Raw genomic sequence first — 27,484 nt, forward strand, 5'->3', positions numbered from 1 at the left:
GTAGAGAACATTGAGTTATATAGTACTCCATGTAGAGCACATTGAGTTATATAGTACTCCATGTAGAGTTATATAGTACTCCATGTAGAGCACATTGAGTTATATAGTACTCCATGTAGAGCACATTGAGTTATATAGTACTCCATGTAGAGAACATTGAGTTATATAGTACTCCATGTAGAGCACATTGAGTTATATAGTACTCCATGTAGAGAACATTGAGTTATATAGTACTCCATGTAGAGCACATTGAGTTATATAGTACTCCATGTAGAGAACATTGAGTTATATAGTACTCCATGTAGAGCACATTGAGTTATATAGTACTCCATGTAGAGCACATTGAGTTATATAGTACTCCATGTAGAGCACATTGAGTTATATAGTACTCCATGTAGAGCACATTGAGTTATATAGTACTCCATGTAGAGAACATTGAGTTATATAGTACTCCATGTAGAGTTATATAGTACTCCATGTACTCCATATAGAACCTTATAGTTTCAGGCTCTCACAGTATTTCCTGTTGTAGTAAAACCCCAACAAAAGAGAAGAGTCCTGTGTTTCATCATTAATACATAGAATATACTTTATTTTCTCTTCCTCTGGTGTGTGATTGTAACAAACAAACTGACACAGTAGTGTGGGATCTGGATCAACTCATCTTGGTTTCTGGCTGTGCACAGCTGGGAATAGGATCCACCCAAACCTGTGACCTTTTCCCTTCGCTCCTCTCTAATACAGTCTGCTGTCTAAAAACACCACTAGCTTTTCAGGACAGAAGCCCCACCTTTTTACCTTAACCTCAGAGTGCAGGCAGAATCAGTGTTCCATCACAAATACACACACACACACACACACACACACACACACACACAAAGAAAAACACTCAAACAGGCTCACTGACTGAAAGGTTAAAAGGTGACCAATCAACAGTTTTTACACACAGTAATGCCGGTTCTAATACAGTACAAGGCCCAGACAGTTTTTACACACAGTAATGCCGGTTCTAATACAGTACAAGGCCCAGAGACGATGACAACGCCCACAGAAAGGTCTGAATCTCTGAACGAATGGGAGCCTGTTTCAGCAGGAGGCTCTTCAGCAGGACGTTCTGAGGCTCAGCCATAGAGTTAGAAAGAGGACTCATCTTAGCATCTGTGGTAGAAGCCCTCAATGGCAATGTCCATGCAGAAAACGGGCTATATACAGTACATCTATCTAGTCTAACTCTATGGGCCCAGCTCTAAATGTGTTGCTTATTGGTTTCCTCGCCTAGGGAAGTGCTGCTGCTGGTTGGGTTGCTGTTACTGCTACAGTGTGACAGGAAAAGTGCTGCTGCTGTTTAAACAGGTTGCTGTTACTGCAACAGTGTGACAGGAAAAGTGCTGCTGCTGTTTAAACAGGTTGCTGTTACTGCTATAGTGTCTGAATTGCTGCTGTTGGGTTGGTTGTGTGACTATGACATAGTGGGCCAATGCCTTTGCCCTTGTTAGCAAGACTAATTAACCCTAGTTTCTTTATCCTGATGATACCACTGGTTATATGGTTCTTAGCCACAGTTACAACTCATGTTAGTCAACACTGGCAAGGATTTCATCAATTCATAGATTAAGGACCAGAGCACAGGAGGTTGGTGGCACCTTAATTGGGGAGGACGGGCTTGTGGTAATGGCTGGAGCAGAATACCTGGAATGGTATCAAACACATGGTTTCAGCCATTATTCCAGCTGATCCTCCCTCAGCAGCCTCCTGTGGACCAGAGGTAACCTAGATTAATGACCAGAGGTAACCTAGATTAATGACCAGAGGTAACCCAGATTAATGACCAGAGGTAACCTAGATTAATGACCAGAGGTAACCTAGATTAACCCTCCTATATACTCCAAGTTACCCCACTTTATCTCAAAGCTGGGCTCTTTAACTCAAGGAAACATCACCCGGCTAGCCATCCTTTCCCTCTCCTCCTCCTCGTCAGTACAGGATGCCCACAGAGGCGGAGCTGCATGTAGGTTTGGAAGACGTTCCGGCTGCTGGATGAATAACATACTGTAAAGAGCTCATCTCTTCAGCAGTTGTCAGATCTATATTATGGAAGTGGAGACGGTCAAGATAAGAGTGCCGTGTTTGTAACGTGTGTGTAGTGAGTATCAGCATATGTCAGTTTGTGTATGTTGTGTGTGTGAGACAGTCAGTTTCTCTCTCCATTGGCACCTGGCAGGGTGTAAGGCAAGGCGGGACCCTTTTTACTAGGCAGGGTCAAGGGCTGGCGGATGTTCAAGCGGTCTTTCTCTGCCTCTGCATCTTCATCATAGCGGTCATCATCTTCTTCCGCCTCGCTTTGGCGGGGGGAGGAGTGGCGCGACAGAGACGGAGATGGGGGCACAGAGGCCGGTCTAGGGTAACGGAAACCTTGGGCCTGAAAAGAAAGGTTGGTGGGTTTTAGAGGGTAAGACACAGACAACACACCATGCTGTGTTTAGACAGGCAGACACATTCTGATGTGTTTTTCACCAATTGATCCTTTGACCAATCACGTCAGATGTATTTCAGATCTGATAGGCCAAAATACCAATTAGTTAAAAAAGATCAGAATTGGGCTGCCTGTCTAAACACAGCCAAGAGTAGCATAGCAGTATGTTGAATCTGACACTTTCTCATAAGATTAACTAATCCAGATTTATATCTTATTTCACATATGAAATAAACCAGGGGTGTCCAACTCAATCCCGTCAGGGTCGTGTCTGCTTTCTTTTGTTAGTTCCTTTCAAATTGTATCCAATGAGGACAGAGACAACCAGGTGAGGGGAGTGCCTAATTAAAAGTACAAGGGAGGAAGGAAAACTTGCAGACACTCAGCCCTCCAGGTAATTAGGTAAACACCCCTGTTATAACCCTCAGCCCTCCAGGTAATTGAGTAAACACCCCTGTTATAACCCCCAGCCCTCCAGGTAATTGAGTAAACACCCCTGTTATAACCCCCAGCCCTCCAGGTAATTGAGTAAACACCCCTGCTTTAACCCCCAGCCCTCCAGGTAATTGAGTAAACACCCCTGTTATAACCCCCAGCCCTCCAGGTAATTGAGTAAACACCCCTGTTATAACCCTCAGCCCTCCAGGTAATTGAGTAAACACCCCTGTTATAAAACTAAAAGAGTCCAACTAGGTACACTGCAGCAGATTCCTACTGAGTGAATAAAGAACACATGTTTTACTCATCTCCCCCGGGCACCATTAGGTACTAGGTGGTTTCCAATGGTGTAGAATTATTAAAAGTAAGTACCCATTGTTACCCAAAAGGAGGAAACAGCATCTCCTCTCCAGACAGACAGACAGACTTACAGTGTCAGAGTCATGAGGTTGGTAGAAGTAGGTATCTGGGAAGGCTTTAGCCAGGGCCATGTGACGAGCTGATATGTAATACTGAGAGAGAGGAGAGATGATAGTTATTAGTAGAACGGTTGACATCTCTTCTCTTGGTAAAGGTGAAAGTTCTCACCCTGCCCAGGTATCTCCAGTCCAGAAGGTCACTCAGGCGCTCGGTTCGGTTCCGTTGGATGATCCTGGCGCGCCGGCTCTGCTGACAGAACTGGAACAGGTACGATGTGAGCTGGTTACATGACTCATCAACCCCTCTGTACCGTCGATCAAGGATGTAGATTCCTGAGGTAAAGGACAACAGCATTAGTCAAATCTACTGGAGATCAGTTGGTAGAGAGCAGCGTTTGTAATGCCAAAGGTTGTGGGTTCAATTCCCACTGGAACCACCCCCATACGTACAACGTAACATGAATGACTGTCTCTTTGGATAAAAGCCTCATCTAAACAACATATTATACTGGGACCATTACTTCTCTAAATGTAGAATGTTTAATCAGCCCCTTGGAAGACACTTAACAACCTTGACTTGGACACATTCTGAACACACCGTATGCTGAGGGATCAGCTATGTGTTCCTCCATGAAGCAGCCAAACCCAGAGAGGTTGGTAGAGATTGAGGGGATCCCCATGACTGTACACTCAGCTGAGAGAGGGAGAGAGATTGAAGTAAATATACTTGTATATGCCGTACAGCCAATGTACAAGACAACCATATCTCCATGGTTCATAGTATCTATAAGAGTCTACCTGGTGTATATCGCCATGGTTCATAGGTTCTATAAGAGTCTACCTGGTGGTTCATAGGTTCTATAAGAGTCTACCTGGTGGTTCATAGGTTCTATATGAGAGTCTACCTGGTGGTTCATAGTATCTATAAGAGTCTACCTGGTGGTTCATAGTATCTATAAGAGTCTACCTGGTGGTTCATAGTATCTATAAGAGTCTACCTGGTGGTTCATAGTATCTGTAAGAGTCTACCTGGTGGTTCATAGTATCTATAAGAGTCTACCTGGTGGTTCATAGTATCTATAAGAGTCTACCTGGTGGTTCATAGTATCTGTAAGAGTCTACCTGGTGGTTCATAGTATCTATAAGAGTCTACCTGGTGGTTCATAGTATCTATAAGAGTCTACCTGGTGGTTCATAGTATCTATAAGAGTCTACCCGGTGGTTCATAGTATCTATAAGAGTCTACCCGGTGGTTCATAGTATCTATAAGAGTCTACCCGGTGGTTCATAGGTTCTATAAGAGTCTACCTGGTGTATATATCCAATGTTCATAGTATCTATAAGAGTCTACCTGGTGTATATCCCCATGGTTCATAGTAAGAGGGGAACACTCCAAGATGGCAGCCTCTTACAAACTCTTCATAATCCATCGGCAGGAGGGGAGAGGTGGAGGACAGGAACTCTGGGTGGAAGATCACCTAAAAGGATGATGGGAAACACAAATGAAGCAGGGGATGAGGACAGAGTCGACCAGATGAAGGAGATGCACTTCCACCATATTATTTACACCAGTTTTACAAGTCTTCCAATCAGTGCAGAAGAAGGGAAAGAGAGGAATTATTTTGAAGCAGTTGAACCCATTTGACCCCCAGCTCTGCAGCGGGCTGAGCAATGGTTTCTAGCCCAGACTGGCCTGTGCATCAGTAGCAGGATAGTGTTATAGGAATGACATTTGTGTGACGGGAGGGACCAGAGCAGAGTACAGTGTGACGGGAGGGACCAGAGCAGAGTACAGTGTGACGGCTATGTATTTGTAAAGTGTCAGTATAGCCCACATGCCATCTCACTAGCAAATGAGGACAATGGAATGAGCCATTGTTTTTATCCAGGAGGATTGTTGACATAGGCTATGTAACGTCGTCTCCGGCTGGAGCTGCCTAATACTTTTAATGATCTAATTACTTAAATCAATCAATCAATCTACCTTGACGCGGTCGGCAGAGCTGTTGAACAGGCCGATGCGGCGAATGCAAGTGAGGATGGGGTCGTTGCTGTCCTCCAGCATGTTGTGGGTACAGATGGGAGGCTGGCACTGCCTCTGGGTGGCAAAGATGGCACGCTTCATCATGGTGAAGTCGTCCTTACTCAGCATCTTGGACACGTCCGGCAACTGCCCACTAAACCAGCAAAGGTAAGATTTTACTACAGGTGTAATATACAAACCAGCACAAAGGTAAGATTTTACTAAGGGTGTAAAATACAAACCAGCACAAAGGTAGATTTTACTAAGGGTGTAATATACAAACCAGCACCAAGGGGGTTGGTGGGTTTACAGGACAGTGATTCACTCCCTGCTGTCCCCAGTCCACCTGGCCATGCTGCTGCTCCAGTTTCAACTGTTCTGCCTGCGGCTATAGAACCCTGACCTGTTCACCGGATGTGCTACCTGTCCCAGACCTGCTGTTTTCAACTCTCCAGAGACAGCAGGAGCGGTAGAGATACTCTCAATGATCGGCTATGAAAAGCCAACTGACATTTACTCCTGAGGTGCTGACTTGTTGCACCCTCGACAACTACTGTGATTATTATTTGACCATGCTGGTCATTTATGAACATCTTGGCCATGTTCTGTTATAATCTCCACCCGGCACAGCCAGAAGAGGACTGGCCACCCCTCATAGCCTGGTTCCTCTCTAGGTTTCTTCCTTGGTTCCTGCCTTTCTCATGAGGTTTTCCTAGCCAACGTGCTTCTACATCTGCATTGCTTGCTATTTGGGGTTAGGCTGGGTTTCTGTACAGCACTTTGAGATATCAGCTGATGTAAGAAGGGCTATATAAATACATTTGATATGGGTTTACAGGGCAGTGATTCATATGGGTTTACAAGACAGTGATTCATATGGGTTTACAAGACAGTGATTCATATGGGTTCATACAGTTGTTGTACTGGTAGTTCAACAGCACAAATGGGGATTCATAGAGGTCCACTTACACCAGCAGTGATTCATATGGGTTTACAGGACAGTGATTCATAGAGGTCCACTTACACCAGCAGTGATTCATATAGTTTCTTTCCGAAGCGTTCCTTCACTGTTTGAGCGGTATCCCTGCCATGAGGATGTCAAAACAAAGTCCAGTTATTAGTCACTAGAAATATATACTTTTTATTATTTTCTCACATGCAAGTGTCTCCCTCTGTGGCAGGAAACAGCCATGGTGGTGTTGTCATTACCAGAGCTGCTTCCTGACCGCTTGGCCTTTCAGCGTCTCCACGTTGAAGTTGTTGGTCCGCGCAGGCATGATGAAGAACGCAACGACAGTCACATCGCTATGGTTGACCTGGGGGAGAGAGAGGAGGCAGGGAGGGAGTAAATACCTGCAAGATTCTTGAATACATCTAACTAACCGACAGACAGGTAGACAATGGGTATGTACACTCACACAGACACACAGTGCATTCAGAAAGTATTCAGATCCCTTGACTTTTTACGTTACAGCCTTATTCTAAAATTGATTTTTTTTAACACAATAACCCATAATGACAAAGTGAAAACAGGTTTTTATAAATGTTTGCAAATCTATAAAAAAATATTTTAAAAATACCTTATTTGAGAATAAACAGAAATACCTTATTTACATAAGTATTCAGACCCTTTGCTATGAGACTCAAAATTGAGCTCAGGTGCATCCTGTTTCTATTGATCATCCTTGAGATGTTTCTTCAACTTGAAGTCCACATGTGGTAAATTCAATTGATTGGACCTGATTTGGAAAGGCACACCTGTCTATAGAAGGACCCACAGTTTACAGTGCATGTCAGAGCAAAAACCAAGACATGAGGTCAAAGGAATTGTTTGTAGAGCTCTGAGACAGGATTCTCTGGTCTGATGAAACCAAGATTGAACTCTTTGGCCTGAATGCGAAGTGTCACATCTGGAGGAAACCTGCCACCATCCCTACAGTGAAGCATGGTGGTGGCAGCATCCTGCTGTGGGGATGTTTTTCAGGGGCAGAGACTGGGAAACTAGTCAGGAACGAGGGAAAGATGAATGGAGAAAAGTACAGAGAGATCCTTGATGAAAACCTGCTCCAGAGCACTCAGGACGTCAGACTGGGGCAAAGATTCAACTTCCAACAGGACAACGACCCTAAACACACAGCCAAGTCAATGCAGGAGTGGCTTTGGGACAAGTCTTTGAATGTCCTTGAGTGGCCCAGGCAGAGCCCGGACTTGAACCAAATCGAACATCTCTGGAGAGACCTGAAAATAGCTGTGCAGCGACGCTCCCCATCCAACCTGACAGAGTTTGAGAGGATCTCCAGAGAAGAATGGGAGAAACTCCCCAAATACAAGTGTGCCAAGCTTGTAGCGTCACACCCAAGAAGACTCGAGGCTGTAATCACTGCAAAAGGTGCTTCATAAAAGTACTGAGTAAAGGGTCTGAAGACTTATGTCAATTTGATATATGTTGTTGTAATACATTTGCAAAAATGTCTAAAAACCTGTTTTTGCTTTGTCATTATGGGGTATGGTGTGTAGATTAATGAGGGATTGTTTTCCAAATCAATTTTAGAATAAGGCAGTAACCTAACAAAATGTAGAAAAAGTTGAGGGGTCTGAATACTTTCCAAACGCACACACATTTTCTGATACACACACACACACACACACAGCTTACTCTCAGTAGATAGTTGAGTCTGGCCAAAGCCTCCAAGAAGATATCAGCTCCTTTGTTGCTGAACTCATACCTCCCAGCGATGAACAGGAACAGACACTTGTCCAGGTTGAAGTCCAGGTGCCTGGCGGGTGGGACAACAACAACCATTCAAGATGAGACCCAATGATGCAATCCTGACATCACCTGACCACATGTCCAGACCAGGGTTGGGGTCAATTTCATTTCAATTCAGTCAATTCCAAAAGTAAACCGACATTCCATTTGTCCTCAATGCTTCTCTATGAGAATTGATATTGGAATTCAGGTCATTTCCTGAATTGAAATGGAATGGACCTAAACCCTCATCATTCATTCATTCCCTTGTTCTCCATAATCAAGATTTAAAGCATTAAAATGAAGGTTGGGGTATGTAGAATTAGATAACGAGATTGAGAATCTTAGCAAATTAAAGAAAAATACCACAAACTATATTTTGGCATTTGTTTAATTAGTCCACTGTTGATACAGTCTCAAAATGTCAGCAATCAAGTTTTTTGGGGGGTGTTGTTCCCCAGACAGTTGTGTTTGGCTAACTGTGTTTCTGTAGTCACTTGTGATGCAGTTTTCAAAACAATGGCCACTGGATTGATGCAAATAGTCATGATTCTGCCAGGTAGTCATAGGCTACTTTGTATCGACCTTTTAATAGTCTTTCCATTTACCCCAAAACGGTTAGAGGCTCATTAGCATCGCTAACGGCTAAGCGCACAGCAGGGCTTGACATTCTGGTAAATTAGCGAGACACACTGGGCCAGTGCCAACTTAAAGCTACTGTCCCGAAGAAAAAAATACAGAAGATCTGACAGCAGGTGATTTTATATTTAATTTGTGGGCTGAGGAAGTCACCTATACAGGGTTCATACAGACATCGGAAAGTCAAATTCAAGGACTTAATTTTTTTTTTTTTAAGCACTTAATTGGAGGCAAATTTTGAAGGAGCTACATTTTATGTCATTGTTGCCATTAGAAGAAGAAAATTCCCCCCAAACGTTTCCACTATGAATAATGCATTCTGTTTTTAATAGGCCTAACCAATAGTATTATGCATTGACATTGACAAAGCTTTTACATTCTAAAATGTCACAATAATGTGAACATTGCCTGACTAAATAGACAGCATGCTCCTGACACAAACACAACAACGTGTCTGTGCATGTGGTACCTAGTCAGTCTCACCACTTAAAAAAATAAATAAGTGAACCTACTAATCGAGTCAGTTAAGAACAAATTCTTATTTACAACACCGGCTAAACTACCTTTGTATAGAAAACCAAGTTGAAGCAAACATTCAATGTTATTTTCTTATAATAAACGCATAGGGTTTTACCGCAACAGGCTACAATTGAAATAGCGGGAAACAAACGAAAGCACCCGAATCCCATAAAAACTGATCAGAAATTAAATCACGTAATAATTCTATTGGAGCAGTAGAAGTTGTAAATCGGCTACCATAACCAATGACTTCAACAACCAAATAGTCGAGAAGAAATGTCTGATTTTCAAGGTAGGCTATTCCATGATGACTGAATTGTGCATCGCTAATATTCAAACAAGACTTTGAACGTTTTACCTGGGTTGCATACCCATTCTGGTTTTAGCATTTACTGCTAGATATAACTTGTAACATCTGCTGCTGCTTTCCTCAACACAACAACCAGCTGTTTCAGAGCTGCGCGTTCTTTCTGCGCATCAGATCATCTATAGGCCGTGTGCAGCGCGAGTGATAAATAACCGACATAACGAACGAAAAGCTTTGGGAATCAATTCATTTATTTTATTTTATATAGCCTAGATTAAAAATAGCATTACTAAAACATGTTTTCCACTGGCCAGGGGGCCACTGATGGAGGGGTTCTAAACCTCCCCTGTATGTCCTGACACACACAGACAGGGGCTTTCCCGTGACGATGTTGCCTCTTCAGAAACTTCATTTATTTTTGGTCAATTGCACATTACGGTTTGAATAAATCATGATTAAAAAAAGATATGCAACTGGCACCCTTGCGACCAAAACATGTGTTGCACTGTTTTGGCCACAGTATCAAACCCTGAAAATGATAGTGTCAATAAGGTTCAAGCAACAGGCTGTTTCTATGGTTGTCTATTAATACGATAGGGACTACTCCCATCACTGGGCAAAAACTGGTTATATTAACATTGTTTCCACATCATTTAAACAAAACAAATGTGATAATGTTGAATCAACAAAAAAAATAAACATAAGGGAATTTCTTATTTTTTCCACCCAACTTTGAACCTAAATCCAAAGTGATCATGTTTTGTTGAATTCACATTAGTTGACAACTCAACATAATGACAATCAAAAATAGACATTGAAATGACATCTGTGCCCAGTGGCTCAGCAGTATGTATATATAGTATATCTGTGTTTGGGTGGTGACCCCACTGACCCATAGAAGTGACCTCTGATGAACTCCTGGATACGGTTCTTGCTCTGGGCGTGCAGGTTCTGGAACTCATGCATGGCAGAGAACTTCTTCACGTTCAGCCCATTAGGGGTGATTATGTCTGTGGGGGGGGGGGGGGGGGGGGAGAAGGAGAGAGAGGGAGAACAGGAAAGGGAGAGAGAGAACAGGAGACGGAGAGGTAGAGATAACAAGAGAGATGAGAGGTAGAGAAAGAACAGGAGATGAGGGGTAGAGATAACAAGAGAGAGGAGAGGTAGAGAAAGAACAGGAGATGAGGGGTAGAGATAACAAGAGAGAGGAGAGGTAGAGAAAGAACAGGAGAGGTTAGCCAGACAGAACAAACAAAGAGGTTAAAAGGATAAGAGAGACTTGACAGGAATTCCTGTGACAGACATGCACACACACACCTGGTTTCCTCTTGAGCAGGTGCTCTGCCTCAACGGCTGTGATCTGAGAGACGGTGGTGAAGACATGAGCGCAGCGTGCCGCTGTCCTCTCCAGACAATACCGATGGTAGATCTGTCTATCCCCCGCCTCCTTATCCACGTTGAACTGAGACAGAGAGGACAATTCCAAATCCTCAATTCCACTCACCAAGACTAAGCTATTACCTACTATGAGATAAAGTTTATTGAATAAATAACTTGAAAAAAAAAGTATTCTCAATTATTTTTGATCATAAAACAAAGCCTATCTGATCTAGAGTAGTGGCTATGGTGAAGAGGCTGGGAGACACTGACCCACAACGTTCAGCAGTTGTGGGTCAAGTAAATAGCACATCAAATAAGTGTTTCACTGTTTTAGTGGAGCAATCCAGGGTCGATGAAACAGGACAGACTAGATGCTAAAAACCAACATGCTAAAAATGCTAAGGTCCTGCCCGCCCCACCTTCCACACACTTGCGTAACTCTAGAAGCATCAGCTTGTTATCATCAGTCTGGTAACAGTTCTCCACTAACTCTAGAAGCATCAGCATGGTATCATCAGTCTGGTAACAGTTGTCCACTAACTCTAGAAGCATCAGCTTGGTATCAGTCTGGTAACAGCTCTCCACTAACTCTAGAAGCATCAGATTGGTATCAGTCTGGTAACAGTTCTCCACTAACTCTAGAAGCATCAGATTGGTATCATCTGGTAACAGTTCTCCACTAACTCTAGAAGCATCAGCTTGGTATCATCAGTCTGGTAACAGTTCCCTTTCAGATCTACACTAGTGAATACCTAGTAGGGGACTAGGGGTAAGGGGTTGATTTAGGATCAGGGCAAAAGATACTAGCTATGGTGATACAACTGACCTTCAAACAACCTAGAATGACCCACAACGCTTACTGTGAGGTCAGTTACCTGTGAATGATGGTGAAGATGGTGAAGATGCACAAAGACAGAGCAATCAGAACAAAGTAAACATGACATCCCAACCCTGACCAACACACACCACAGGTCATGACATCCCAACCCTGACCAACACACACCACAGGTCATGACATCCCAACCCTGACCAACACACACCACAGGTCATGACATCCCAACCCTGACCAACACACACCACAGGTCATGACATCCCAACCCTGACCAACACACACCACAGGTCATGACATCCCAACCCTGACCAACACACACCACAGGTCATGACATCCCAACCCTGACCAACACACACCACAGGTCATGACATCCCAACCCTGACCAACACACACCACAGGTCATGACATCCCAACCCTGACCAACACACACCACAGATCATGACATCCCAACCCTGACCAACACACACCACAGGTCATGACATCCCAACCCTGACCAACACACACCACAGGTCATGACATCCCAACCCTGACCAACACACACCACAGGTCATGACATCCCAACCCTGACCAACACACACCACAGGTCATGACATCCCAACCCTGACCAACACACACCACAGGTCATGACATCCCAACCCTGACCAACACACACCACAGATCATGACATCCCAACCCTGACCAACACACACCACAGGTCATGACATCCCAACCCTGACCAACACACACACCACAGATCATGACATCCCAACCCTGACCAACACACACACCACAGATCATGACATCACCACATGTGTACACACAAACACAGATACACTCACATCGGCGAGGTTGTTGTAGAAGTCCACACTGCCGGCACACAGGTAGCGTCCCAGCAGGGTGGCGTGGGTGGTGAAGATGGTTGCCACGGGCAACTGTCTCTGTCTGCATAGCGCCAAGCCCAGGCCTGCCAGCCACTCATGGAAATGGGCCAGGATATGGGGAGGCTCCTCACACTGCGCTGCATACTGGAGGAAGACAATGTGGGGTTAATATAATGGTCCAGCATTCTGGAGGAAGACAATGTGGGGTTAATATAATGGGCCAGCATTCTGGAGGAAGACAATGTGGGTTTAATATAATGGGCCAGCATACTGGAGGAAGACAATGTGGGGTTAATATAATGGTCCAGCATACTGGAGGAAGACAATGTGGGGTTAATATAATGGTCCAGCATACTGGAGGAAGACAACGTGGGGTTAATATAATGGTCCAGCATTCTGGAGGAAGACAATGTGGGGTTAATATAATGGTCCAGCATTCTGGAGGAAGACAATGTGGGGTTAATATAATGGTCCAGCATTCTGGAGGAAGACAATGTGGGGTTAATATAATGGGCCAGCATACTGGAGGAAGACAATGTGGGGTTAATATAATGGGCCAGCATACTGGAGGAAGACAATGTGGGGTTAATATAAATGGTCCAGCATTCTGGAGGAAGACAATGTGGGGTTAATATAATGGGCTAGCATACTGGAGGAAGACAATGTGGGGTTAATATAATGGGCCAGCATACTGGAGGAAGACAATGTGGGGTTAATATAATGGGCTAGCATACTGGAGGAAGACAATGTGGGGTTAATATAATGGGCCAGCATACTGGAGGAAGACAATGTGGGGTTAATATAATGGTCCAGCATACTGGAGGAAGACAATGTGGGGTTAATATAATGGGCTAGCATACTGGAGGAAGACAATGTGGGGTTAATATAATGGGCCAGCATACTGGAGGAAGACAATGTGGGGTTAATATAATGGGCTAGCATACTGGAGGAAGACAATGTGGGGTTAATATAATGGGCCAGCATACTGGAGGAAGACAATGTGGGGTTAATATAATGGTCCAGCATACTGGAGGAAGACAATGTGGGGTTAATATAATGGTCCAGCATACTGGAGGAAGACAATGTGGGGTTAATATAATGGGCCAGCATACTGGAGGAAGACAATGTGGGGTTAATATAATGGGCCAGCATACTGGAGGAAGACAATGTGGGGTTAATATAATGGGCCAGCATACTGGAGGAAGACAATGTGGGGTTAATATAATGGGCCAGCATACTGGAGGAAGACAATGTGGGGTTAATATAATGGGCCAGCATACTGGAGGAAGACAATGTGGGGTTAATATAATGGGACAGCATACTGGAAGAAGACAATGTGGGGTTAATACAGAACCTTATACAGAATACTGTTACTAATGAATTGCAACCTTGAACTGACACAAGCCATTATTAATCGGTCTAGAACAGTGGTCGCCAACCGGTCGATCGCGATCTTCAAAACATTCCTAGTCGATGAAATACTTCTGTAGAAAAGCCAACGAACGATAAAGGCTTGCGCTCCTTTTTTAGATCGTGTTGAGCTGTTGCTGGTAGGTGCACTTGATTCAAAAGTGAAGCAAAGTGTTCCCATGAGACAAACTCTGCATACCCGGTGACTAAATCGAGTGCACCTACTGCGCTGCCCAATCGGAAAGCTCAAATCACCGTGGCTACAGAGCTTCCATGACCCTGGCCACCGCCAAGTTTAATAGGCTACTAGTCTACGTCAGATTGAATCACTTTTAAAACCATGACAACCGAGACTGTCAACGAATATGGCAAAGAGCTGCTGTTTTTATGAGTGTTTAAGTTTCTATTCAGCTCTGTCACTATTAGAAAACACACATCTCTGTACTTCTGCTCAGGCTGCAGCTGTAATGAACGAGTAGCCAAGTATCAACAGCCCTGCCTTTTATTATTATTAGCAGCTCGTCATGTCCATTTTAATATTAAGGAATATTTCACTTCCTCATTGGAACATCATGAATTTGTTTATGAGGCAAATGCGGTGTGACCGAGTTTCGCCATCAGGTGGAAGATGGTGTCCCCTCTCTCTGGTCAGTCTCACCAGAGGAAAGGAAGGAGAGAGCAGGTGGAAGATGGTGTCCCCTCTCTCTGGTCAGTCTCACCAGAGGAAAGGAAGGAGAGAGCAGGTGGAAGATGGTGTCCCCTCTCTCTGGTCAGTCACCAGAGGAAAGGAAGGAGAGAGCAGGTGGAAGATGGTGTCCCCTCTCTCTGGTCAGTCTCACCAGAGGAAAGGAAGGAGAGAGCAGGTGGAAGACGCTGTCCCCTCTCTCTGGTCAGTCACCAGAGGAAAGGAAGGAGAGAGCAGGTGGAAGACGCTGTCCCCTCTCTCTGGTCAGTCTCACCAGAGGAAAGGAAGGAGAGAGCAGGTGGAAGATGGTGTCCCCTCTCTCTGGTCAGTCTCACCAGAGGAAAGGAAGGAGAGAGCAGGTGGAAGACGCTGTCCCCTCTCTCTGGTCAGTCACCAGAGGAAAGGAAGGAGAGAGCAGGTGGAAGATGGTGTCCCCTCTCTCTGGTCAGTCTCACCAGAGGAAAGGAAGGAGAGAGCAGGTGGAAGACGCTGTCCCCTCTCTCTGGTCAGTCACCAGAGGAAAGGAAGGAGAGAGCAGGTGGAAGACGCTGTCCCCTCTCTCTGGTCAGTCTCACCAGAGGAAAGGAAGGAGAGAGCAGGTGGAAGACGCTGTCCCCTCTCTCTGGTCAGTCTCACCAGAGGAAAGGAAGGAGAGAGCAGGTGGAAGACAGTGTCCCCTCTCTCTGGTCAGTCTCACCAGAGGAAAGGAAGGAGAGAGCAGGTGGAAGACGCTGTCCCCTCTTTCAGGTCAGTCTCACCTCTCTCTGGTCAGTCTCACCAGAGGAAAGGAAGGAGAGAGCAGGTGGAAGACGCTGTCCCCTCTCTCTGGTCAGTCTCACCAGAGGAAAGGAAGGAGAGAGCAGGTGGAAGACAGTGTCCCCTCTCTCTGGTCAGTCTCACCTCTCTCTGGTCAGTCTCACCAGAGGAAAGGAAGGAGAGAGCAGGTGGAAGACGGTGTCCCCTCTCTCTGGTCAGTCTCACCAGAGGAAAGGAAGGAGAGAGCAGGTGGAAGACGCTGTCCCCTCTCTCTGGTCAGTCTCACCAGAGGAAAGGAAGGAGAGAGCAGGTGGAAGACAGTGTCCCCTCTCTCTGGTCAGTCTCACCAGAGGAAAGGAAGGAGAGAGCAGGTGGAAGACAGTGTCCCCTCTCTCTGGTCAGTCTCACCAGAGGAAAGGAAGGAGAGAGCAGGTGGAAGACGCTGTCCCCTCTCTCTGGTCAGTCTCACCAGAGGAAAGGAAGGAGAGAGCAGGTGGAAGACGCTGTCCCCTCTCTCTGGTCAGTCTCACCTCTCTCTGGTCAGTCTCACCAGAGGAAAGGAAGGAGAGAGCAGGTGGAAGACGCTGTCCCCTCTCTCTGGTCAGTCTCACCGGAGGAAAGGAAGGAGAGAGCAGGTGGAAGATGGTGTCCCCTCTCTCTGGTCAGTCTCACCTCTCTCTGGTCAGTCTCACCGGAGGAAAGGAAGGAGAGAGCAGGTGGAAGACAGTGTCCCCTCTCTCTGGTCAGTCTCACCGGAGGAAAGGAAGGAGAGAGCAGGTGGAAGACAGTGTCCCCTCTCTCTGGTCAGTCTCACCGGAGGAAAGGAAGGAGAGAGCAGGTGGAAGACAGTGTCCCCTCTCTCTGGTCAGTCTCACCAGAGGAAAGGAAGGAGAGAGCAGGTGGAAGACAGTGTCCCCTCTCTCTGGTCAGTCTCACCAGAGGAAAGGAAGGAGAGAGCAGGGATGGTGAGAGGTGGTTGGGAAAAATAGTTTTGAACGGTCATCTAACTCAGAATTCCAAGTCGGAAACTCGGGCATCTTTCTAGAGCTCCGACTTTTCGACCTGAAGATCATTGACGTGGTGATTTGACCTCGTTGACCATCAGCTGCAGGTACCATCAGTCCAGTAAAATAAAAAAGACTATTTAAATTCATGCCCCACAGTGACTCACAACTGCTAAACCAACTGATCTACTTTGTTATCAAAGCTAGAGTTTTGAAATATAATATGGTCTGATTAACAATATTGGCAGGCCAATCATATAGCCAGTATTCTGTGATAATGTATTAGGCCTACTGCCCAAACCTCATTCCTACAAAACTGTTTGTGTGAGGTTAATGTAAAAAATAAATCTGAGCAGTAGATCTCAGCTTGCTTTTTGACTGCGAAAGTGATCTTGACTCAGAAAAGGTTGGTGACCACTGGGCTAGAACCACCTACTTCCCTGTTATAACAGTGAGCAGTGTGTAGGCCACGCCCCCTTTATCCCCATTCAACCCATTATCCCTGACCCTCCCTGGCAGCAACCCACCTCTCCTAGTAACCCATTATCCCTGACAGCAATCTACCTCTCCTAGTAACCCATTATCCCTGACCCTCCCTGGCAGAAACCCACCTCTCCTAGTAACCCATTATCCCTGACCCTCCCTGGCAGCAACCCACCTCTCCTAGTAACCCATTATCCCTGACCCTCCCTGGCTGCAATCCACCTCTCCTAGTAACCCATTATCCCTGACCCTCCCTGGCAGCAACCCACCTCTCCTAGTAACCCATTATCCCTGACCCTCCCTGGCAGCAATCCACCTCTCCTAGTAACCCATTATCCCTGACAGCAACCCACCTCTCCAAGTAACTCATTATCCCGGACCCTCCCTGGCATCAACCCACCTCTCCTAGTAACCCATTATCCCTGACAGCAACCCACCTCTCCTAGTAACCCATTATCCCTGACCCTCCCTGGTAGCAACCCACCTCTCCTAGTAACCCATTATCCCTGACCCTCCCTGGCAGCAATCCACCTCTCCTAGTAACCCATTATCCCTGACAGCAACCCACCTCTCCAAGTAACTCATTATCCCGGACCCTCCCTGGCATCAACCCACCTCTCCTAGTAACCCATTATCCCTGACAGCAACCCACCTCTCCTAGTAACCCATTATCCCTGACAGCAACCCACCTCTCCTAGTAACCCATTATCCCTGACAGCAACCCACCTCTCCAAGTAACTCATTATCCCGGACCCTCCCTGGCATCAACCCACCTCTCCTAGTAACCCATTATCCCTGACAGCAACCCACCTCTCCTAGTAACCCATTATCCCTGACCCTCCCTGGCAGCAACCCACCTCTCCTAGTAACTCATTATCCCTGACCCTCCCTGGCAGCAACCCACCTCTCCTAGTAACCAGGCGGTCAAGAAGCCAAAGAGGACGGCGTCGTTGGCCTCGCGGTCGAACCAGGGCACCCCGATAGAGAAGTTGTCCCACAACTCTTTTTTCCACTTATCCAGGTTCCAGGCAGTGAACGCCACATCTATCAGCACCACGTATGGACTGCCCTCAATCAGCCAACGACCAAAGTACACCTGGGGTGAAGAGAGATAGAGAGAGAGAGAAAGGGTGAGAAAGAGACTGGGGTCAGTGTTTTTAAAGTAGCTTGCTAGCCAGGCAGGTGCTGTTAGCCATAGTGTCGCAACACAACTAGCATATTTTCAATGTGGTCCCAGTCTGGACATAGAGTGTTTAACATGTATATGTTTATTTGTCGTGGCCCAAGTACAGATAATTAAAAGCCCATTTCCTGTTGTTTATACCATAAAGAACTGGGAGCTTACACAATGATTCACACAAATGTTCCACAACTTCCAGTCCTGAAGTGAGGATGATTAGAGCACAGTATCGCTCTCATCCAATCAAATGATCTGACCTCACTACACAGGGCTTTCCCATGGTGCACTGCACTGCTATGACAATGCACACCTAGAATGCCAAGGAGTGACTCAGTATGGCACACACACTTACACATATGAACTACACATGCACACTACACACACGCTACAGACTGCCTACCAGAAATAGACAGCAGTGTGTGTGACACTGATACAGCCTTTAACCTTTTAACAGAAATACCAGAGATTAGAACGACAGGGACAGAGAGTGAAATAAATACAGAGAGAAGGATGGACACTGTGTGTGTGTGTGTGTGTGTGTGTGTGTGTGTGTGTGTGTAACTATACTTGTGGGGACCAGAAGTAAACAAATGTATTTTTGACCAACTGGGGACATTTTGTTACTCCCCACAAGGTCAAATACTATTTCTAGGCGGTTTAGGGTTAAGGTTAGAATTAGTGCTCGGGTTAGAATTAAGTTTAGGGTTAGGAACTAGGGTTAGGGTAAGGGAAAATATGATTTTGAATGTAACTGACTTGTGTGTCCCCACAAGGTTAGTTATACAAGACTGTGTGTGTGTGTGTGTGTGTCCTGGGGAAAGGCCAATGCCATGGACCAGTGTTAGGTGGGGTCTTGGGGTGCACAGGGGCTTCTGAGGCAAGGTTGACATCATGAAGTAACTGATCAAACCTTTATAAAAACTGAAGGACACTGCTTGGAAATGCCTAAAAGGGAATAATACTGCTTTTAACCTCATCATAATCCCCAAAAAACTTCAATTGCAAGGACGTGAATAAGTTATGTATTGCTAATGTTTTTTTCTGTTGTTGTCAACGTCACGATCGAGAACCAAAGGTAATTCAGGAAGCTGCACACACACAGGCTAGTTGAGGTACGAATTCTAATTAGTAACACACACACACAGGCTAGTTGAGGTACGAATTCTAATTAGTAACACACACACACACAGGCTAGTTGAGGTACGAATTCTAATTAGTAACACACACACACAGGCTAGTTGAGGTACAAATTCTAATTAGTAACACACACACACACAGGCTAGTTGAGGTACGAATTCTAATTAGTAACACACACACACAGGCTAGTTGAGGTACGAATTCTAATTAGTAACTTCACACACACAGGCTAGTTGAGGTACGAATTCTAATTAGTAACACACACACAGGCTAGTTGAGGTACGAATTCTAATTAGTAACACACACACACAGGCTAGTTGAGGTACGAATTCTAATTAGTAACTTCACACACACAGGCTAGTTGAGGTACGAATTCTAATTAGTAACACACACACAGGCTAGTTGAGGTACGAATTCTAATTAGTAACACACACACACAGGCTAGTTGAGGTACGAATTCTAATTAGTAACTTCACACACACAGGCTAGTTGAGGTACGAATTCTAATTAGTAACACACACACAGGCTAGTTGAGGTACGAATTCTAATTAGTAACACACACACAGGCTAGTTGAGGTACGAATTCTAATTAGTAACTTCACACACACACACACACAGGCTAGTTGAGGTACGAATTCTAATTAGTAACACACACACACACACAGGCTAGTTGAGGTACGAATTCTAATTAGTAACACACACACACACACAGGCTAGTTGAGGTACGAATTCTAATTAGTAACACACACACACACACAGGCTAGTTGAGGTACGAATTCTAATTAGTAACTTCACACTGGGTTCTAAAATGCACCTTTTAGTCTCCTGGATTTATGCTCCTTTGTTGCATTTGGTGTTAATGTTACATGCAGCTCCTTTACAGCGACAATCTGCAGTTTGGTAAAAAGCTGAGGGGTGGGACTGGAGAAATGTAACCACTCTCAAACTCAGAGCTATAGACGCAAGGACTGACCATCCATGACATCACACTGATAGTTTTAACCATGTTTGATTTAGGTTTACAACCATTGGAGTAAATCAAGCTTATATTTTGGGTTGTGGTGGGGTACGACAGTTAAACTAAGCTCATGAGGCATTTAAATAAGTTCTATTCTTAAAGAATCAAAAATGGATGAAGCAACTGCAGATTTCCCCTTTTAAGTCCTTTAACAGTGCCATCAAACTGGTGTGGGTCTCTGTGTGGGTCTCTGTGTGAGTCTCTGTACCTTACATCCACTGGAATTCATCTTGTCTATGGCTCTCTTAAGGGCAGGGTTGGTGGGCTCAATCAGCTCCACCTGGGTACGGACGTTACTCTCCACGTACGGACCAACCAGGAAATAGTTTTCTCCCCATTCCTCTGCCGTCAGACGGGCTTTGGTCTGGATCACTGTGTAAATCCCACCAACTGCACAGAGGCACGGACCAAGAGTTATTACTGATATACTGTCGTTACACACAGAACCAAGAGTTATTACTACACACAGAACCAGGAGTTATTACTAATATACTGTCGTTACACAGAGAACCAAGAGTTATTACACACAGAACCAAGAGTTATTACACACAGAACCAAGAGTTATTACTAATATACTGTCGTTACACACAGAACCAAGAGTTATTACTAATATACTGTCGTTACACACAGAACCAAGAGTTATTACCAATATACTGTCGTCACACACAGAACCAAGAGTTATTACTAATATACTGTCATTACACACAGAACCAAGAGTTATTACTAATATACTGTCGTCACACACAGACCCAAGAGTTATTACTAATATACTGTCGTCACACACAGAACCAAGAGTTATTATTACACACAGAACCAAGAGTTATTACTAACATACTGTCGTTACACACAGAACCAAGCGTTATTACTAATATACTGTCATTACACACAGTGATACCTTTGTTGGCCACCTCCCATGCGATCTCAAAGAGGACAGCGTCCTCCAAGTCAAACTCCTCATCCCACTCCTCCAACCCCGACAGGGAGGTGATGGACAGGCTGCGAGCCAGAGGCATGCTGGGAAAGAACAACACACATGGTTTAGACATGTCATGAGACACACATTGTTTTTTGGAAGCAAGGGCATATTCAGCTGGCAGAGCTAAAATAGCTGAAGATGTAGTTAGACATGGGGGTCATTGAGGTGGAAAAGAAATGGGGTTAGGAGTAGAGTCATTGAGGTGGAAAAGAAATGGGGTTAGGAGTAGAGTCAGTGAGGTTAAGGGGTGAGGTTGAAAAGTTGGTTAAGATTAGAGTCGGTGAGGCTGAAAAGTTACCATTGGTTAGGAGTAGAGTCAGTGAGGCTGAAAAGTTACCATTGGTTAGGAGTAGAGTCAGTGAGGTTGAAAAGTTACCATTGGTTAGGAGTCGAGTCATTGAGGTTGAAAAGTTACCATTGGTTAGGAGTCGAGTCAGTGAGGTTGAAAAGTTACCATTGGTTAGGAGTAGAGTCAGTGAGGTTGAAAAGTTACCATTGGTTAGGAGTAGAGTCAGTGAGGTTGAAAAGTTACCATTGGTTAGGAGTAGAGTCAGTGAGGTTGAAAAGTTACCATTGGTTAGGAGTAGAGTCAGTGAGGTTGAAAAGTTACCATTGGTTAGGAGTAGAGTCAGTGAGGTTGAAAAGTTACCATTGGTTAGGAGTAGAGTCAGTGAGGTTGAAAAGTTACCATTGGTTAGGAGTAGAGTCAGTGAGGTTGAAAAGTTACCATTGGTTAGGAGTAGAGTCAGTGAGGTTGAAAAGTTACCATTGGTTAGGAGTAGAGTCAGTGAGGTTGAAAAGTTACCATTGGTTAGGAGTAGAGTCAGTGAGGTTGAAAAGTTACCATTGGTTAGGAGTAGAGTCAGTGAGGTTGAAAAGTTACCATTGGTTAGGAGTAGAGTCAGTGAGGTTGAAAAGTTACCATTGGTTAGGAGTAGAGTCAGTGAGGTTGAAAAGTTACCATTGGTTAGGAGTAGAGTCAGTGAGGTTGAAAAGTTACCATTGGTTAGGAGTAGAGTCAGTGAGGTTGAAAAGTTACCATTGGTTAGGAGTAGAGTCAGTGAGGTTGAAAAGTTACCATTGGTTAGGAGTAGAGTCAGTGAGGTTGAAAAGTTACCATTGGTTAGGAGTAGAGTCAGTGAGGTTGAAAAGTTACCATTGGTTAGGAGTAGAGTCAGTGAGGTTGAAAAGTTACCATTGGTTAGGAGTAGAGTCAGTGAGGTTGAAAAGTTACCATTGGTTAGGAGTAGAGTCAGTGAGGTTGAAAAGTTACCATTGGTTAGGAGTAGAGTCAGTGAGGTTGAAAAGTTACCATTGGTTAGGAGTAGAGTCAGTGAGGTTAAGGGGTGAGGTTTAAAAGTTACCATTGGTTAGGAGTAGAGTCAGTGAGGTTAAGGGGTGAGGTTGAAAAGTTCCCATTGGTTAGGAGTAGAGTCAGTGAGGTTAAGGGGTGAGGTTGAAAAGTTACCATTGGTTAGGAGTAGAGTCAGTGAGGTTAAGGGGTGAGGTTTAAAAGTTACCATTGGTTAGGAGTAGAGTCAGTGAGGTTAAGGGGTGAGGTTGAAAAGTTACCATTGGTTAGGAGTAGAGTCAGTGAGGTTAAGGGGTGAGGTTGAAAAGTTACCATTGGTTAGGAGTAGAGTCAGTGAGGTTAAGGGGTGAGGTTTAAAAGTTACCATTGGTTAGGAGTAGAGTCAGTGAGGTTAAGGGTTAAAGTGAATGTGTGCTCACTTTCCAGCATTTTTACATATCAGTTTATTTTATTTGACCTTTATTTTATTAGGCCACCTGTCTCTAACCACTAGGCCGCCTGTCTCTAACCACTAGGCCGCCTGTCTCTAACCACTAGGCCGCCTGTCTCTAACCACTAGGCCGCCTGTCTCTAACCACTAGGCCGCCTGTCTCTAACCACTAGGCCGCCTGTCTCTAACCACTAGGCCACCTGTCTCTAACCACTAGGCCACCTGTCTCTAACCACTAGGCCACCTGTCTCTAACCACTAGGCCACCTGTCTCTAACCACTAGGCCACCTGTCTCTAACCACTAGGCCACCTGTCTCTAACCACTAGGCCACCTGTCTCTAACCACTAGGCCACCTGTCTCTAACCACTAGGCCACCTGTCTCTAACCACTAGGCCACCTGTCTCTAACCACTAGGCCACCTGTCTCTAACCACTAGGCCACCTGTCTCTAACCACTAGGCCACCTGTCTCTAACCACTAGGCCACCTGTCTCTAACCACTAGGCCACCTGTCTCTAACCACTAGGCCATCTGTCTCTAACCACTAGGCCACCTGTCTCTAACCACTAGGCTACATGTCTCTAACCACTAGGCTACATGTCTCTAACCACTAGGCTACATGTCTCTAACCACTAGGCTACATGTCTCTAACCACTAGGCTACATGTCTCTAACCACTAGGCTACATGTCTCTAACCACTAGGCTACCTGTCTCTAACCACTAGGCTACATGTCTCTAACCACTAGGCTACATGTCTCTAACCACTAGGCTACATGTCTCTAACCACTAGGCTACATGTCTCTAACCACTAGGCTACCTGTCTCTAACCACTAGGCTACCTGTCTCTAACCACTAGGCTACCTGTCTCTAACCACTAGGCTACCTGTCTCTAACCACTAGGCTACATGTCTCTAACCACTAGGCTACATGTCTCTAACCACTAGGCTACATGTCTCTAACCACTAGGCTACCTGTCTCTAACCACTAGGCTACCTGTCTCTAACCACTAGGCTACCTGTCTCTAACCACTAGGCTACCTGTCTCTAACCACTAGGCTACCTGTCTCTAACCACTATGCTACCTGGCGCCCAGATTGCTAAGACCATTGAGAGAGTGGATGGTTACAACTACCTCAGTACACTCAGTTTAGAGAGAACTGGGACGTCGTGGTCTAAAAATATGTCAGTCAAAAATTATTATTTATATTTTATTTCACTTGCCCCCCCCCCCCCCAGTCTTTACTCTGCCTCCACCCCCTCACTGGGAATTTAGTCTGCTGCTCTCCCTATGGTCCCCCCCCCCCCTCACAGGTAATTTAGTCTGCTGTTCTCCCTATGGTCCCCCCCCCCCCAGTCTTTACTCTGCCTCCACCCCCTCACTGGTAATTTAGTCTGCTGTTCTCCCTATGGTCCCCCCCCCCCCAGTCTTTACTCTGCCTCCACCCCCTCACTGGTAATTTAGTCTGCTGTTCTCCCTATGGTCCCCCCCCCCCCAGTCTTTACTCTGCCTCCACCCCAATGGACATGTATTTATTCATCACTGCTACAGTTGTCACTGTGTTCCTATCTATGCTGCTATAGTCTATGTGGCAGGGGATATATATATATATATCACACACACACAGTACACACACACCTCGCTCTCGTGGGACTGTTTCCGCATTGCTCGCTCTTTGGGGATTTTAGGCTGGGTATCTGTAGAAGTATTTGTGTCAGCTGCTGATGTCAAAAGGGATTTATTAAATACATTTGATTGACTGAGTCACTGGTCTACTTTGCAAACTGAGAAGGCTGGATAACAATGACATCAGAATGGGAGAGTTGGTTTATGTTCAAATGAGATTTGTTGAGACCAGGATATCGGTGGGAGAGCAGCTGGTCAGCTGAGTGTTTGGCAATCTCCTTCACAGCCCAAAGAACTGCCAGACTGGCACACACCTTCAGTCTTTAAAAAGCCAATGAGAAGAGGCTGTTCCAACTAGCTCCTCTGTGTCTTATGGGGTTCTAGGAGTGTGTGTGTGTGTGTGTGTGTGTGTGTGTGTGTGTGTGTGTGTGTGTGTGTGTGTGTGTGTGTGTGAGTGCGTGAGTGTGATCTGTGTGTGAGAGAGTGAAATATTTGTGGAAGTACAGTCATCAACTGTAATGTAAAGTAGTGGAAGACAAGAGGGGGAAGGTAGAAGAGGTGGAGGGAGGGAGAGGACGAGGAAGAGAGGGAAGGTAGAAGAGGTGGAGGGAGGGAGAGGACGAGGAAGAGAGGGAAGGTAGAAGAGGTGGAGGGAGGGAGAGGACGAGAGGGAAGGTAGAAGAGGTGGAGGGAGGGAGAGGACGAGGAAGAGAGGGAAGGTAGAAGAGGTGGAGGGAGGGAGAGGACGAGGAAGAGAGGGAAGGTAGAAGAGGTGGAGGGAGGGAGAGGACGAGGAAGAGAGGGAAGGTAGAAGAGGTGGAGGGAGGAAGAGGACGAGGAAGAGAGGGAAGGTAGAAGAGGTGGAGGGAGGAAGAGGATGAGGAAGAGAGGGAAGGTAGAAGAGGTGGAGGGAGAGGACGAGGTGGGTAAGGTAGAAGAGGTGGGGGGAGGGAGAGCATGAGAGAGGTGCAGGTGTGCATGTTCTGACCAGACAATCCTGTCATGACAGAAAAATACTGAATGTGACACACACCCCTCAGCTTTTGTGAAATAGCTTGGACAACAAACGATGCTGGTGACACACAGCACCATGATGAAATATTGCAGGGTGATTTACGACACTAGTTGCAGCAACCCAAGGCTGGTTGACTGTTGGCATGCTGTGGCTCGGGCAAAACCAACTCCCATGGTTTCAGACTGTTGTTGGAAATGTAGAGACATTTCATATAGAGCAGGTCATAATACTGTAGTGTAAGACACTTGTGATGATCGAGAGAATGTTCTACCACTTTTTTTCACACACACACACACACACACACACACACACACACACACACACACACACACACACACACACACACACACACACACACACACACACACACACACACACACACACACACACACACGATGAATGATAGAGCTGTAAAAGACAGATGAGACCCACTCAGCCAGGGCAGGGTAATATATATCATACATGATAGTCTGTCACACTGACCATGTCTGAGACTACTTTCTCTTCCTGACTATGAATGTAGTCCATTATACATCCTAAAGAAGCCTGCAGGGCTGCCTGGGAACAGGTTGATGGCTACTAGTACTGTCTGAGACTACTTTCTCTTCCTGACTATGAATGAAGTCCATTATACATCCTAAAGAAGCCTGCAGGGCTGCCTGGGAACAGGTTGATGGCTACTAGTACTGTCTGAGGCTACTTTCTCTTCCTGACTATGAATGTAGTCCATTATACATCCTAAAGAAGCCTGCAGGGCTGCCTGGGAACAGGTTGATGGCTACTAGTACTGTCTGAGGCTACTTTCTCTTCCTGACTATGAATGTAGTCCATTATACATCCTAAAGAAGCCTGTAGGGCTGCCTGGGAACAGGTTGATGGCTACTAGTACTGTCTGAGGCTACTTTCTCTTCCTGACTATGAATGAAGTCCATTATACATCCTAAAGAAGCCTGCAGGGCTGCCTGGGAACAGGTTGATGGCTACTAGTACTGTCTGAGGCTACTTTCTCTTCCTGACTATGAATGTAGTCCATTATACATCCTAAAGAAGCCTGCAGGGCTGCCTGGGAACAGGTTGATGGCTACTAGTACTGTCTGAGGCTACTTTCTCTTCCTGACTATGAATGTAGTCCATTATACATCCTAAAGAAGCCTGTAGGGCTGCCTGGGAACAGGTTGATGGCTACTAGTACTGTCTGAGGCTACTTTCTCTTCCTGACTATGAATGAAGTCCATTATACATCCTAAAGAAGCCTGTAGGGCTGCCTGGGAACAGGTTGATGGCTACTAGTACTGTCCGAGGCCTCCTCTTCGCTCGTGCCGCTCAGTCACACCTCCAACACAGACACTGCAGCAGCGAACAACACACTATCATTTATAAATATGAAACACCGCTTTGTTACTAATAATGATAACAATGTAACGTGTTTACTGTCATCCGTTACATTGCGACGACACACTGTATCAGGAAAGACTGCTTGCCCAGCCAGAACAGTGTGACTATGACAGCAAACACATCGCGATGCAGACGACGCTCTCCTAACCTCGGCAATAATACACGTCCTCATAGGCTATACGTCCCAGAAAACATGGAATTATCATCAACCCCACTGAGGTGGTGAAGGTTACTTACCCTAAACCGGTGTCGTACCAAGTTCGGTAAAGCAAGCAATGGCAACGTTCGCATCTGTTTCAATCAATCAACAAAAAAACTTGAGATAGCAGAGGGGGCGGAAGCCTCATGCGAATGCTGGAGATCCACATTGGTTTAATGCACAGTATGTCATGTTGATGGACAAAATGAAATAACGTCTGTGT

General features: G+C 45.4%; 1 protein-coding gene across 1 annotated transcript; it reads right to left on the minus strand.

The window, feature by feature from the left end:
• Positions 1-563: 563 nt before the first annotated feature.
• On the minus strand, positions 564-27,481 carry gys1 (glycogen synthase 1 (muscle)). Its single transcript, XM_031814166.1, has 16 exons — positions 27,300-27,481; positions 21,208-21,326; positions 20,521-20,702; positions 17,882-18,073; positions 12,598-12,783; positions 10,885-11,029; positions 10,460-10,577; positions 8,010-8,130; positions 6,563-6,669; positions 6,378-6,437; positions 5,315-5,507; positions 4,682-4,808; positions 3,929-4,024; positions 3,500-3,663; positions 3,343-3,423; positions 564-2,419 (listed from the first exon to the last, which is right to left on the minus strand). Exons 2-16 carry the CDS (start codon positions 21,323-21,325, stop codon positions 2,192-2,194), a joined length of 2,118 nt encoding a protein of 705 aa, XP_031670026.1. The 5' UTR covers position 21,326; positions 27,300-27,481; the 3' UTR covers positions 564-2,191.
• Between the last annotated feature and the right edge of the window lie 3 nt (positions 27,482-27,484).

The sequence above is a fragment of the Oncorhynchus kisutch genome, unplaced genomic scaffold, assembly GCF_002021735.2.
Source record: "Oncorhynchus kisutch isolate 150728-3 unplaced genomic scaffold, Okis_V2 Okis06b-Okis10b_hom, whole genome shotgun sequence".
In the NCBI taxonomy this organism is placed as follows: Eukaryota; Metazoa; Chordata; class Actinopteri; order Salmoniformes; family Salmonidae; genus Oncorhynchus; species Oncorhynchus kisutch.

Bases quoted from the DNA above. Each gene is read 5' to 3' on its own strand.
- gys1 (XM_031814166.1), bottom strand. From the start codon at position 21,325: ATGCCTCTGGCTCGCAGCCTGTCCATCACCTCCCTGTCGGGGTTGGAG. The intron at 20,703-21,207 runs GTATCACTGTGT...GCCTCTGTGCAG, and splicing joins ATGGGAGGTGGCCAACAAAG to TTGGTGGGATTTACACAGTG. The intron at 2,420-3,342 runs GTAAGTCTGTCT...CTTTCTTTTCAG, and splicing joins AACCTCATGACTCTGACACT to GCCCAAGGTTTCCGTTACCC.